This window comes from Melanostigma gelatinosum (genome assembly GCF_949748355.1).
Source record: "Melanostigma gelatinosum genome assembly, chromosome: 14".
Taxonomy (NCBI): Eukaryota; Metazoa; Chordata; class Actinopteri; order Perciformes; family Zoarcidae; genus Melanostigma; species Melanostigma gelatinosum.
In genome coordinates this window covers 3254399-3269329 of record NC_136647.1, presented here as the reverse complement: position 1 = coordinate 3269329, position 14931 = coordinate 3254399, and the positions used below count along the sequence as shown (strand labels likewise).

The window sequence follows — 14931 nt, the reverse complement described above, 5'->3', positions numbered from 1 at the left end:
GAAACTTAGCGACAGAGCAGCAGAGATGACTCCAGTGCTTTGCTCCGCTGAGTGAATACTTTCTGACATGACATGAAAACAGGTTGCTTTGGTAAACGCAGACTATTTTGAAGTTGGAATTTCGAAGACTTTTCGGAGGTTTCTCAAGGTCCGGCAGGTGGCTGAAATATTAAAGTTGTGTTCTACAGGAAATAGGCTGCGGGACAGAGTGGGAGGGAAAACCTTCACTTTAAAGTGCTTGTCTTTAGTGCGAGAAAGGATGGAACAAGGTTGATTCAAAACATTCAGAACACGTGAATTATTACATCGGTTTCGTTTTCTGTTCGGTTTATTTTGTCCGTTTGGCCGCAGGATTAAGGAAAAACGACGATTTTCATGAAACTTGGTGGAAGGGTGTAACTTTGGAGGGGATTGGCCTTGGTGGAGGTCTGACGCTGTTAGTTATTATTGTCGTAGATATTTGGAGTTTCAGGTGGAGAATACACGTGCAAATAGTCAAACTTGTTTTCCCGATACATAGAGTAGACATGACCCAGTCCATTGTTATTAGTTCATTGTAGATGCTGCAGGCATTCAACAATCCACATAAAACGCCCTGGACGACAAGTCTAGACAAGATTCAATAAGAATAAATGACATTATTCATATCAGTTATAATGGCCGACTCGTGAACAGTCGGAATGCTTGGCATCACATCTTCTAAAGCCCATGCCAAGCTCGTCTAATCAGGAGTGAGATTTATTTCCACACAACACAGCTATCCCCTCGGGTAAACCCAACCCACATCCTCCCCTACCCTATTTGGTTTATTTATTTTTGTCTTTTACGCCCGGAGACTTTGATTTGTTTGGCTTTTGCAATTTTCCCAAAGAAATATAATGAGCCCATCCTCCAAAAACAAAGGTACAAATGCATGACAGGTGGTGAGTCACAGTCTTGTGGGCTGACTCGTTCGCCAGAGACTCAAATCCTGATTCGTTTGAAATTGAACTGAGGAAACTCTCTCTCGTGGCGTGTAGCGGGGACACGCTGGCACTCACACCCAGAGAAATGAAACGTGATTAACATGACAATGACGGGCGCTTAAAATGAATGACACTGAAAACCGAGGAGGACCGGTAACTTGCGCCCTTAGATACTGTGTCTCTTTTGTTCCAGAGACATTGAACTGTTCCCTTCAGCTCACCCGGCGAGTCCTCTGTACTCCCTGAGCAGCAGAAGAGAGCAGGGCCACAGCATGTGGGCAACGCGCTTCACTTGGAATTCCGATCACTTGTGTTGAACTTCAAGCAATGACCTTTCCCGCCGCCTCCCATGTGAAGACGGCGGCGGCGCTCGGAGCATCGGCAGCGGTGCAGCCCGGAGCAAAGAGCTTCTGCCTCCTCTGCCTGAATGGAAGGAAACTGACGAAAGAGTCTGAGAAATGCGTGGAGGGTTGGGGAAAGGTCACCCGGCGTATCGGTTTGCTGCAGTGAAGTCGGTCGGCCGTCTGCCCGTCCCTTTCATGCAGTCGATCCTCACTCTAAAGAAATAAGTTAATGCGATGCTGACCTCTTTCATGGTTTTTTTCCACCAACGCTTTGCCACAGACAGCAGTCCTGTTAGTCAGGCAGACCACTCCGCTGCGGCACCGCTGTTCCACCTGATATCCCATTTGCTCTTGCAGCCGTGTCATACAGCCTGCGGGGGAATGTCTGGATTTAACAAGTCACTCGCTGGTGTGTGCGTCTTTCAGCCAGGACGTGGGATTTAACACCCAATGGCTGCCGATCTGGTCACGGAAACTTGTCGGAGAAAAAACGCCAAAAGTCAGTGTTGAGTGAGAAGAGTAATAGAGTATAGAGGATAGCGTGTGCAAAAGAGAAGGAGGAGCCTCTTATGTCTCTTCTATAGACGCAGAAAGGGCTAAAGAGAGAGCGGCAGGGTGTGACTCATTCTGAGGAAGTGCAGAAAAACCAAGCTGATCGATTTTAAAATGTTTGTATTTTAAAGCCTTGAATGAACTAGCTCCACGATACGTTACTGACCTTTCTCACGATTCTTCCTCCAGTCCGTCCTTCATGCCTCAAAAGCAGAGGAGACTGAGCTTCCTCTGTTGCTGCTCCCAGCCTCTGGAGTAGCCTCCCGTTCCACCATTGACGATTTCAAATCAAGGTCCAAGGACCCACCGACCTCCGCTTGCTTTTAGTTCAGTGTGAGGTTTGGTCAAGTCCCCTCTTAACTTATTTCTAATATCCTCTTACTGGTTTTTAATCTGCTTTAGGTTTTATTCAATTTCTCATTACTTCTTAATTCATTTTTTACTTTTCTTTTATTGTAGAACATTATGTTTTATTGCCTTTTATGCACCTTTTATGTCTTCAATTGTGTATAACTACATTGAGGCGGATTCTAACCCGTCCGCCTCTACTTGTAAGCACTTTGTAAGCACAATGTGTTGTATAAATAAACTGACTTTACTCGACTTCATAAGGATATCTGGTCTTGCCAAAGCACCACAACCTGCATCATGTTCTCTCAGAGGTGCATTTTCTGGGTAGCTGCCAAATGTTTCTCCTAAAAGTACATCTTACCTAAGGTGTCGTAAACAACGAGCAACGCGTGTTAATTTACACTCGTTACATGCAGACCGTTTCTTTCAAAGTAAACGTCCGTCTTCACAGGAAACAACTTGGGTTTAAGTTTAGGTAACAAAACCAGTGAACTAGGTTTATAGAACAAGATCATGGTTTGGGTCAAAATAACTACAGAAGTCACATTAACTCAAGGTTTTTTTGTTATGCCCGCCCCATGTGGGTTTCTTACCGTCCCTACTACTTCTTGGTTCATGATTCTATGGATTACATAGCACTTTGTTTGGTGGGATATCTATGAATTACAGCGCATTGAATGGCAGGATGAGAACAGTCTTTCCACAATCTGAAAAGGCACAGATGCAGTTCTTTCTCTGGAAAACTAAAACATTAATCTGCTATCAGTAAGTGCTGCTGTAATTGCGCCACTGGCGTCCTTGTTGTTGCTCACATTATATGCTCTGCTGTTTCCTCGTCTTTGCGTGTGTCCGTCTGTCTGATGCCGGGTGTTAGTTTTATTGTGGCCTTTTTTCTTCTACAAATTGCTCACTTTTCCCATCTTTTCTCAATTTTTGTGATTTCTTTTTCTTTTCCACCAATTTACTGTTCATATGAATGGACCAAAAAAGATATTAGCACGTTTCATCTCACTTACTATAAATTAGAAATGCTTTACTTCACAAACAAAGATATATATTTTTTACTGCCATTCTAGTCAGCCATTGGCTTCCATTTATTTTAATACTCTACAAAAATAAAATAGTTTCTCAAAGGAAAACATTCGTGGTATTCAATGTCTTTAACCAAAGCCAACAACCAAATGTTCCACCACCAACTGTGTGTGTGTGAATCCAAAGCCTGATAAATCTCAATCCTCTGTGCCATAGACCTCCATTCGTATCCAACAACTGTTCCGTCAATGAGCCACACTGTTGCACTGAGTGACATTATCCTTCATTACCATGCTAATGAAGGATAATGTCACTCATGATCATGTTTACTGTGTTTAATTTGCAGTCAATCCCACTTACACCTCTCTGCTGCTGGAATACTCCCCATCGTGCTTCAAATCAGTGGCTGAAAATGGCCTCCAACAAATGCACAATTAGCTAAAAACTACAGTGCCCAGCTGTTCTTGGAGATGACTAAACATTTTCAAAAATGGAGATTGGAGACTGCCTGCTAGCTTCCGGCGTGCCTGCTAGCCTCCATTCAGAGCTTTCTTGCTCCGTCCCTATGCTGCTTACCTCCCTTTTATAACTATAGCGGCGGTGAGGATTTAGGACCTGACAGATTTGATCAAAAGCTAATGACATTTTAAGGCCAAATCACCTACATTCTTGCGATGGCTGGCTGAGGGGAATCATACCCACAGATTATAATCGGTTCAATCAATAGATGATTTGATCTACACGCTCGTAAAACACTGGAAATGTTGAAAAAAATGCTTGAAAATACCAGAAAATGAAGAAGAAACATTACTCAACATCACTGCCGGGAACATTGTGCTCTCCAGGATCCATACATGGTAGCCTATTGCCGACACGTTTTTCAACTAGCCGCAGCCTGACAGATGCATGTTGTCTTCACAGCGGAGCCAGATGTTTTGTAGTTCTCACGCTGAGGAAGACGGGTGGTTTTGTTTTGTTAGTTCAGAAGACTCAGAAATAGTCACATAATCATGCCATTTTCATTTTCTACCAAAAATGATCTTCAAACATCATCTTAAAATGTTCTTACACATGTGACAACTTTAACAATCCCATATTGATTTCATACGACCAGTCTTTGTCCCATCTTCTCCTATGTTTGTGTGCGTGTTTTCATGTGTCCATCGATGCATTCAGTTCAATTCAAGCCGCAGCCGAAAATTAATATTTTACCTTCGACCTAGAAAAAAAAAGCAGCTGATGTGTCTCAAAGGGAAGTGAGATGTCACTTTCTTCCGACTGCCTGATCTTAAAATGAGATGGCTAGCAGATGGCGCTTCACTGTACCTGAGCGCTTCACATTATGGGCATTCAGCGGACTCTCTCCTTCAGCATTATAGGAGCAAAAGACAGACAGCTTCAGAAATCCAAACAACCAATGTAAATCAAAATCTTTGGTTGCTGTTATATCGTTCTTAAGTTCTGCAACTCCAGTGCAAGACAGCCAAAGAAGCTTCCTTTATCCATACATGAATGCACCGCAGTGCTGAATGTGATGAGAACTGTTCCCTCTTGTTGAATGATTCTAAAAGCCTTCAAACCAATTCATCTGCAACGCACACTGAGTCTGTTTATGACTCATGTTCCTCACTGAACAAGTGTGATCCGAAAGGCCAAAGGGTGCGTTGCTTTTAAAGAGTCTGTCTCTTTAAGCTGTTTAATATGCCGGTCAAATAATTGGCTTCCTCGTAGACTTTCTCCCTCCTGATGAAATTCAAAATGGACCGTTCATTCCACACCACGTGTGTGTGTGTGTGTGTGTGAGAGCCAATGCCAGGGGGCCAGGCAGCACATTAAGACAGTGACTGGCAGATCTCATTTGGTGTTTCATTTCACACGGGTGAGCTCTCATCTGGGAGGTCCCGTTAGCCTCGGGCGAGCTAGCTGAGTGATGTTGGTGGAGCCTCGGCGAGTGATGTTTACACTGACGGGCCTGATTACGTGTGTACTGTATGGTGTGTTTCTGGGGCACTTTAGAACTTCAGTTTTTGCTACATTATATGAGTTCAAAGGTCAATAGAGAAGAACAAGATTATCATTGACAATTATTCATGAAAAATTAATGAAAGATTATTTATTTGATGGCAAAAGCAAAAGTAGATCTGTAGAGCAGAGCATAGACGAGGGCATTCACAGGTCAACCTTTTTAATATTCAACATCCTGGTGAGTGCAGACATTTAACGGCATAAACGGCTGCACTGTTGGAGATGCATCGTGCCGTTTTTCTGCCCTTGTTTCAGTTCAACTGCTAACTTTATGGCCCCCGAAGGGAATTTGTTTCCAGACTGTTTCTGTAGTGAAACACACAATAAAGCCCAGTAAAAACAATAAACACATTACCTGCAAGTGCAATAACGCACGCAGCCAACCGGCGTGTCACAGGGTGTAAGAATAAAAGCCTGCCTCAGCTGATAACACCACACAAGCAGTCAGTGCTTTGACGGGGTCCAATAAATATCTGTCATCAGTGCAACACGGCAATTTTATCTGGAGGACGCTAAGACACTACAGGGGGTGGACACAATAACAGAAACACCCGTGCAATGCAAACCAAGTACAATACAAGAACCCGCAATCAATACTCCTTTTGAAAAGCTGATGGGATTTCTTTTCTCTGCCACTGTATCAGAGAGTTCTACTTATTCTACACTTTGCTATTTAATGTCACTGTAGTTTGTGTTCTTTTTGTATTGATGTGCATTCCCCCCCCCCATGAAAATGATTTAAAGATCTATTTCCATTTATTTCTATTTCTTTTTTAAACTTTTGAGCTCGCCCCAAAGCAGTACCATTTAAAACACATGTTAACATATAGTTATTAAATACATGCTGACCATTTTTATATAATTTACAAATGGAGCCAGTCATATCGGGGGAAAAACATGTTTCGATGCAGCTACACAACACAGATTGGACGTCTTGGATACTTTTTGTCCTGAAGGTTTGTGCGTGTATGCGAGTGTGTCACTGCAGCGAAATTGATCCCCGGAGTTCATACACACTCCACCATTCACGACTTCAGAGGGTTGTCTCTTTGTTCACATCAAAAGACTTTCTGTGTCCTTTTGTAATGCAGATAATTATCCCCATCAGTGGCGGCTTTGATCTTCACACTGCTGTATTATGCTTTGTGTTCGTGTGCACCATCGGTTTGTGTCGGTGCACATTATTTGTCCCATTGTGTGTAACTGTGTGCATGAACAGCATCATTTCAGGCATTGGTTACACATGTCTCATATGCACGACACGGGGTTTTAGTAGAAGGATTGGAAAATGACACAATATAGGTGAGAGATGCTAACTACGCAGCTATTAAGTTATTCGTATCATATTTGTCTTCTTTAGGTCTTCCCATGTCATATCATGCCTAGAAATAGCAAACAATTTAAGCTGTCTGAAATCTCTGAATTTGTCCTGAATTGAGCAGACTTTCTTTTTGCTACAAATTCTGTTCAATTCAATGGTCGCAATGACAAACACTCCGAAACACACACTGTGTTTATTTGAACGGGATTCCGCTCATCTGTCTGTATCTTCTTTGTGGACAACACAGTGATGCTCATTGTGCTAGCTTGTGAATGACTGAACTATTAGACCCACAATTAAATCACAAAAATGCGTTCGATTACAAATTGGATGATGAGCGATTGAAATCACAAATACGGCGCGACGATTTACAGTTACATGCAACAACACAAGTCCATTTAATTGTGTTCATCTGTTTTATACTGCTCAGATACAGTATAGGATCCGCTCCCCTTATGAATACCAGGGCTGTGGAGCTTGTTTTATTTTTGAAAACTGAAGTGGATACAACAATGTCAGTCTAAGGACTTCGTGTGCTTTGTGTTTTTGACTTTTTCCACTCAGGTAGACACTCATGGGCAGCCTGGGTGTTTGGGCCGTGGCCGCTCTGCTGGGAACCTCAGGGTGCTGGCTGGCTGAAGGGCACAAGAGCAGCAGGCGAGGCAGCGCTGATACAGCCACCATGTCACGTACCTCCGACCAGGAACCACACTCCACGGTGAATATGACGTGCTGCACTCTCGCTCTCGCTCTATCGCTCTCTCTCTCTCTCTAACACACTAAACTACTTCCCACCGAGGACATGGTCTTTACTCTCCATCAAGCGAGACAAACACTTACGCTGATATAAATCACTCGTATCAACCGTAAATCAAATCAGGGCTGCAAGAAAAATGAAGTGAATAAAAATAGTCGGACAAAACACATTTGTCAAATTTAGCTTAAGTTCTGTGACGCAGCGCACTCCTGTCTTGATATGTCCATGCTGAAAACAAAATGTAACATATAAATACATAAGATATAAATGTAGTAAATTGTTATTTGTTATCAAAAATTTAAATCGTGAATCAGCAACTTGGTAAAAAGAAAAATCAATTGAATGTACGGTAAACGCTTTTAACGCACCAACAACTTCGTCAAAGCTTAAACAGGACTTCAGAAGCAGAATTCCAGCGTATAATGTACAAAGTACAAAGTACATACACATAGAATATAAATGAATACCTTTATTGCAGCCATGCTTTTTAATATCACTCAAAACTGATTGTAATTAATGAAAGAACACCATTATTATGTAGGCTGTAACTCTCACTTCAACTCTCCTGCTCGTATCGTTTGTTAAAGATCACAATTAACAACACCACGCAGGTAACGTTTACATCGTCTCTTCCCTGTGTCATTTTGAAACGGTGCTTTTGTTCGATCTATTTGCAACGGCTCTGAGGTAATTGCTTGAACGCTCTTGGGCAGGTTTCTGAAGAAGCTCGTCTGGTTACATCACACCAGAGATTCACGGGCTATAGAGAGGAAAAACGACTTCCCTCCGAGCAAACGGGTCCTTGCCAGCAAGAGTGAAGCCTTTTAACAACCGCTGTCTGCATAACTTAGAGTCCTGGTTGTGAAAAAGACATACGCACAGACAGACACATACCACACGGCTCCGCAGTCCTAATTCTTTGTGCAATGAGGCATGTACGCCCAGTGGTCTGTTCTGAGTCTGACTCACCTCGAGCTTTGCCAAGTTGGCAGCAGGCTGTGGAATGTGATTTAGCCCTGCCGGTTGTGTCCCCTGAAATCCCTTGATGCAAAAAAAAAAATCAAACAAATTCCCAGGCGTTCGCCCCCTGTCTATCTGGGGGGGGGGGGAATATGTCAATTGGCGCCAGAATTTTAAAGTTGACCCTCGGGTGAATCATGCGAATGCGTGAATTCACACGATTATGCAGGAAGGATTCTCAAACCCTTCGGGAGTAAAGAGGTTGTGCCAGATTTATTTTTTTCCCTCTAAATCTCCCCCCAAAACAATACAAAACATGTAAACAATTATATATCTCACGGGTGTAACAGACTGAAAAAACAAAAGCCATAAATGAAGCAAACCAGTCCAGATGAAAGCCTTTTCATTTTGACCTCTTGTCAACTTCCTGCGGGCCTACTTTGATTCTTGCAGAGCAACCGAGTTCTGACAAATCCACACCGGGTTGATGGCAGCTTTGGTGCAATGAGGGCACAGACTAATTTAGAGGTTTAATGATTTACTGTCGAATTCATCTTGTCTTTCAAACACAAAGTAGTTCAAAGTTCAAAGTTCAAAGTTCACTTTATTGTCAAAGTTTCCACATGTGTTATGCATACAGAAATTTCGAAATGCCGTTTCTCGCAGTCCCACAGTGTAATATAGACATGAACATATAACATATAATAGAATAAAATAGAATAAAGTTAAGAACATAAGGGCCTAGATAAAGGATTAAACAAGTAGCAGCAGAGAATAAAAAGTGACTGGTGCTGATAAAAAGTGACTGGTGCTGATAAAAAGTGACTGGTGCTGATAAAAAGTGACTGGTGCTAAAGTACACAAGATGTAGGGAGGTTACCAAAGCATTGTTACATATTGAATGCATGTTGAATCTGATTGCATTTTTGAATCTGAACCCGATCCATTGATCGGTCTTTACAAGAAACGAATGTATCAGTTTGCACATTCAGCTGGAGTCTGTTGGCTGAGAGGAGCAGTTGTGAGCGGCAGCCAAATGAATGCTGGCAACCTGCAGCTATAAACCTGAACATGAAGTAATGTAGCACTCAATTAATTGCAAAATATAAAGATGCTCAGTATACATAGTAAATGTTCGTAGAAGGAGAAGATATAAATGTTGATTATTTGGCACATTCGGAGTAACAATGGGCTTATACCCGTGACCTAACGCACGCAAACCCAATCAACAGCTAAGTCTAATTTTAGCACGTCATTAAGCTACTCACGGAATTAAAGTTGGTTAGCGACAGCTGCTTTCGGTGATGTTGTCATTTTCACATTCACACTCTTTTCACCAGCTTATGCAAGAAAAATGATCTTAGTGTGGAGTCCACGTAGACCTTTTTCACAGCAGACATTTACGCCATATCAATGACAAGCATGGTTATTAGCTGTGAACTCCATCATTGATGATATTATGTGCTGCTGTGAAAACGGCATGTTACCTGTTGCAAATGGAAAGATGCCATTGTGCTAAACGCACGTCACACTACACAAATGTTGTTCTGCACATGGCCATAATGGTGAACAATTATACGATAATTGTGGGCAATGGGCAAGCAAATCATAGAAACATAACCCAATTTCCTGAACAACGGTAGCTTTTTAGGACTAAAAGTAGTGTTTTGATTGAAACAGGTCAACAAATCGATGGCGTATCTGTCCGTTTGCATCATTCTATTGGATGCTGCAGCCGTCCTGGCCCTGGATTCTTGTGTTGGTGGTGAGAATTGTCACAGGATTCCGATGAGCGTGGGTTTTTATAGTCTGCATTTTGACAGTGAGCTCGTAGTTGGGTTTGGAAGTGGTCTCTATGAAGAGGGGAAAGAGTGGATTGGTTTGGCAGCAACACAGAGAAAGAGGGAATTGTGCTGGTTGGATGAAAGGGTTTCCAGTGATGGGGTTATGCACCAAATGAATCAAGAATAAATGCAGGAACAGTGAAAAACGAAAGGAAAGAGAGTTGTTCTTTCATTGCTGTCCCAGAAGGTTATTCCCCACTTTCGATGCTCGGCACAACCGTCTGGTACGTTTCGGCATCTGCTGTCTTTTACGGAGGAACCTACTATGGTGCACGCAGTAAGGAGCATCAGTCATTGGGGACAAAGGTGTCTCAGGAAGCCTGCAGTAAAGGTGGACACAGGAAGCCTGTTTTGCAAAATTAGTCCATCTCATAATTGTAGTCGATGAAGCAATGAAAACCAGATTTAAAAAAAAGTTTCATATTTATGAATATAAAACAAAAACCTGGGTAGCAGTAGTCGTAGTGGGGCGGTCATGAATACATCTTGGAGTTCACAAAACTTGACGCCTAAAATGCCATAAAGCAACAACTACAAAGATGTTGTTTCCAGGGAGTGGAGCTAACAGAATTTTTACATCAAAGTACACAACAATAAAAAGAAAATGTATTTCATTTGATCTTAAAGAGACACATTCATTCACGAGTGCTGTATGTCAAATGTATGAAACGTAGCGAAACTGTTCTTTGTCACTTATTCTCTCGAAGCTTGTGAATAAATGAAGATGTTTAGAAGACAGACCGTGCCAACAAGCGTCGCTGGAAACATGAAATCCCTCCAGCTAATGATGGAGGGGAACAATGAATTTGTTCGGTTGTAGTTCTATTTTAGGATTCATCAAAGTTATGCCTGTGAAGGTATTACTAATTACTGCACGTTGCAAATGTTTTAGTTTGGTTTGGCTCATTTTCATTGAGCTCCTGAAGTAGTGTGTGAGTGCACTGCTGAGTTTCTGTGAGATACGACGGGTCCCTTATTTCCAAGCAGCAGACATCAGGGAATAAATATAGAATGTAGAACGGTGAACTCTTGTGAAAACACAGGAACTGATAGATTTAGCTTTCCCTTCCTGATACTACTCCTCTTGATGCCTCTTCATCCTCATCGGGCAGTATCTTATGAAGGTCACCGTATCAACGTGCTCCGACAAAACACTGGAGCTGCCGCTTAGCAAAAACATTGATACTGCAACACTGTCGGCATACAGGCAGCTAACACGGGCGGAGAGTTGTGTTGTTTAGAGACATGGAGTGAGAATAAGTGGGCACCTTGAATGAAGAGGGCCGGCATAGCAGCGTATTTAAGAGCGGGGGGGGGGAAAGCCCAAATCAAGCACACTTTGTGACAGACACACGTTTGCTTGATTTGCTCCGCTGTTCAAATTGCATTCCCACAAAATGTCATCCTCCGTAGCCGCAATGGCGGATTCTCGTTCTGTGTGGGTGTTTAAATGGCATCCAAGATGGAAGCGTGTGACACTCACTCAGAGATTAGTTTGTGCTGGTTTTCCAAGAGGCTACAACAATATGTTTGAGTTTGTACACTTAAACTCTGTTCTAGTTCAGCTCAGAGTACCATGACTGCGTCTTTAGTATGTGAAGCCACAGGCGAGGTGTGAATCTAGATTAATCAACTCTTGCCAAGTTATGCCACAGCCAAGGAAAATACAAGTTTCTGATTGGCTGGCATGTAGCTGTTCACATCATGTAAAGTCTAAATCACGATTTTAGCACAACCTGTATTCCTGATGTTGAAGACCATGGCCAATTCAACTCTGCCTTCCATTGCCTCTCGTGTGATAAACATACATTGGATGTAAGGAACATGGCTGGCACATCTTTCCTTCAGTGCATATGACTTGCTGCTTGAGGTTGTTAAATCCCTACGGACCCTCTAGAAGCAAATTATGTTGAAATACTTTGCTTTTACGACATACAATCTATTGGCTTTCAACGCCTAACCTGTCCTGAAAATAATAATATCTGACATGCCTGAGACATTAGTGCCTACGCCACAAGAGTGTGAACAAATGAGCATAAGTCAAATACAAACGGCCTCAGGCTCATGAGCGGAGAAGTGTTGAATCATCTTGTCTTCCCTATTGTGCATCTCTCAGCATCCCACCTGTTTCCATCGTCTTATCACATAACTCTTACTGCTCTGGCTCGATCACAAAAAGGAAACTACAATGCTGCAATTGCTTTGTTATCAAATTTGTGTTCAGAGAATTATTCTGTCTCTAGTTACAATCCGCGCACGGAAATATCGTCATTTTTACCAACAGCAAAGGGGTCTGCTGAAATTAAATTCTGGTTATTTACATTTCTCCAACCAATCAAAGTGTAAATGTAAGCGCTGCATTGCAAGAAGACATGAACGACCTACTCATCAACTCTGTATGTGTACGTAAAGGGAACCACTTTGCCTTATCCAGTTACACAGCAGTAGTTGCTGTTGATTATTGCTAAACTATTATTTTACTCCATCAATATCTCGTAAAGCTGAATTTATAAAGGAATGTGACAAAAAGAACCCCGCAGAGATGTGCAGAAGAGAGAACAGTATCTTTAGAAAGAAGCCCATAGCCTCTCGTTCACCTCTACGCTTGGTTTGATTCCCTAATGAATCGATCAAACAGCGGCACTCCAGATGATGGAAGGCGGTGCTGATGAGCACACTCAATTTTATCCTGCCATCATGAGGAAGCACGTCCGCAATTAAGACAGACAGATGGCAGAAAGAGAGAAGGATAGAGATGTAAAGAGAAAGAAGGAGGCAATGACAGGAGGCACTAAAAACTGCTGTGTTTTTCGTGAGGCTCTCGGTCTCCTGGGAAGCCGAAAGGGGCCTCACAGACTCGCACATCTTTTATCACTGAGCCTCATTACCGGTGACATCCACACTGAGGGACAAGAATGCAAAATGTCACAACACCTCAATTGCTGCCACACGTTGGCTGCTTGAGAAACGGTGTTGCATTGGAAGACCTGCCTCTGTTCTATTTTTAAAAAGGCACGTCGATCTTTGGTTTTGCCAGTTTACGTTGAATTGCGTTTGAAGTTCAGATGCATTTATGGAGTGCAGCATTCACAGCGCTGCAACGAGCACAAGTGAGCAGTATCTGAAGAGCACACGATGCTCAACAAAGTACTTTCAATCTGTGCACACAGACACCGACACAGGTCAGCTGGACTCCTACTAAAGGCAAGAACGCAAATATAACTTGATGTCCAGTGAATTTCAGCACACAACTGTTGGGTCCAGGCTATCAGGAACCAAACTTTTTCCATTAACGTTATTAATAATTCATAATGCAAGAAATCTTGTCACCTCTTTTCTTACCTCCATTCACTTGTGACTTGGATATCCACGCTCCTGTTGTTTGCCACATGATGATTTCCAGATGAGGCGAGAATATTGTTTCACATTTTCTCACGTTATCTGTTTGTAGCGTGTTCATAACAATTCTGCATCAGCATCACAAGCTGCGTTTTCTGATGGAAGCGTTCGTCACACATGATATGTTCAAGGACCGTCAGAAAGATGAACATCTGAGGATATTGACGTTTTTACAGCTTCTGGCTGTGATAAACGGTGTAGTTTTGGCGATTGTTTGAATAAATCGTGCTTTTATACCCCGCCGGCGTTTTCATGGGGTTCAGAGGGTTGTTAAGTGGTGTGTCTAGTCCACATCGACTGAAATCATCAATGATAATAAATCGGTCACCAATCTATTGTCGATCCCTTTTGTTGTTGTCAGTGGGTGCATAAAAGTCCAACGGTGCATTTTGTTAGAGCAAATTTGATCTTGTCAGCTTTGAATGCCGGACATGATTGTCCTCCATTTCGTCAGCCAATCACACGCACACACACACACACACACACACACACACACACACAGTCTTTGGAAAGCCACGAATGAAAGTGACATTTATTGAAATTTGAAGCTGCACGTCAATATCACACTCGCAGTTACAGCTGACACAATAAATCCTTTCTCCTTGCCGTATCAATTGTTTGACATCCTGATAGACATCCCAGCACAACATAGTGACACCTGCCATCTTGCAGCCTGCTGGGAAGTGTATTTCCAATTAGGTTGATTGAATTGACTCCGGGATCCGCCTTTGTAAAGGTCCCCTCGTTTCTCTCCTGTCATCAGCCGCACATTCTCTCTCTCTCTCGCTTCTTCTCTCCGGTTCTTTTCTTTTTCCATTCTCTTCCCGAGTGTTCACCTTTTGTGTTCTGACGTCTTTCTCTGAACCCAGAAAAAGGGAAAAGGCGCGGTAACGAATGGTGCGTGAAAAAGCTGCAGAAAGGGCTGTTTTTGTCTCACTCCTCCAAGCCTGTAACAACCACTGTTGTGTGTGCTCTCTGTTTGCAGGAGAAGGGGAAAGTGGACGGGAACATCGATCAATGTGAGTAAACTTACTGTGTTCAAACCAAACAGCGTTCTTCTTTTCTTTAAACAGCCAGTTGTTCTCCGTGTTTCTGTTATTCTGGCATAGACTTTGGTTTTCTGATTGCTGGGAAGTAATTCAACTCTCATGAAGCGGATCATGCAGCCTGTTCTGGAGAAGACCTCTGATGGTGATATACCTGTGACAGTCTACTTGTTACTGCGTCACTATTCTCTTCAGGGGAAGCGGTTGAAAGAATGTCAGATCCAAAAATTGAAAGCATTTCGGTTGTCAGTGGATGCCAGGAGATAATCCACAAATCAGCTGTGAACCGGTTATTTTGTCTGCTCAGTTGCATTCAACGCCATCTGAGAGGAAAT

At 42.6% G+C, this 14931-nt stretch overlaps 1 protein-coding gene across 1 annotated transcript in view; it reads left to right on the top strand.

The window, feature by feature from the left end:
* Window positions 1-7164: 7164 nt before the first annotated feature.
* Window positions 7165-14931, top strand: part of fstl4 (follistatin-like 4) — a gene marked incomplete at both ends in the record, with an annotated part of 145465 nt that continues 137698 nt past the window's right edge. Inside the window, 2 exons of the mRNA XM_079283103.1 lie at window positions 7165-7308; window positions 14536-14569. Coding sequence (XP_079139229.1) covers window positions 7165-7308; window positions 14536-14569 — 178 coding nt within the window. The remainder of the gene's footprint in view (window positions 7309-14535; window positions 14570-14931) is intronic.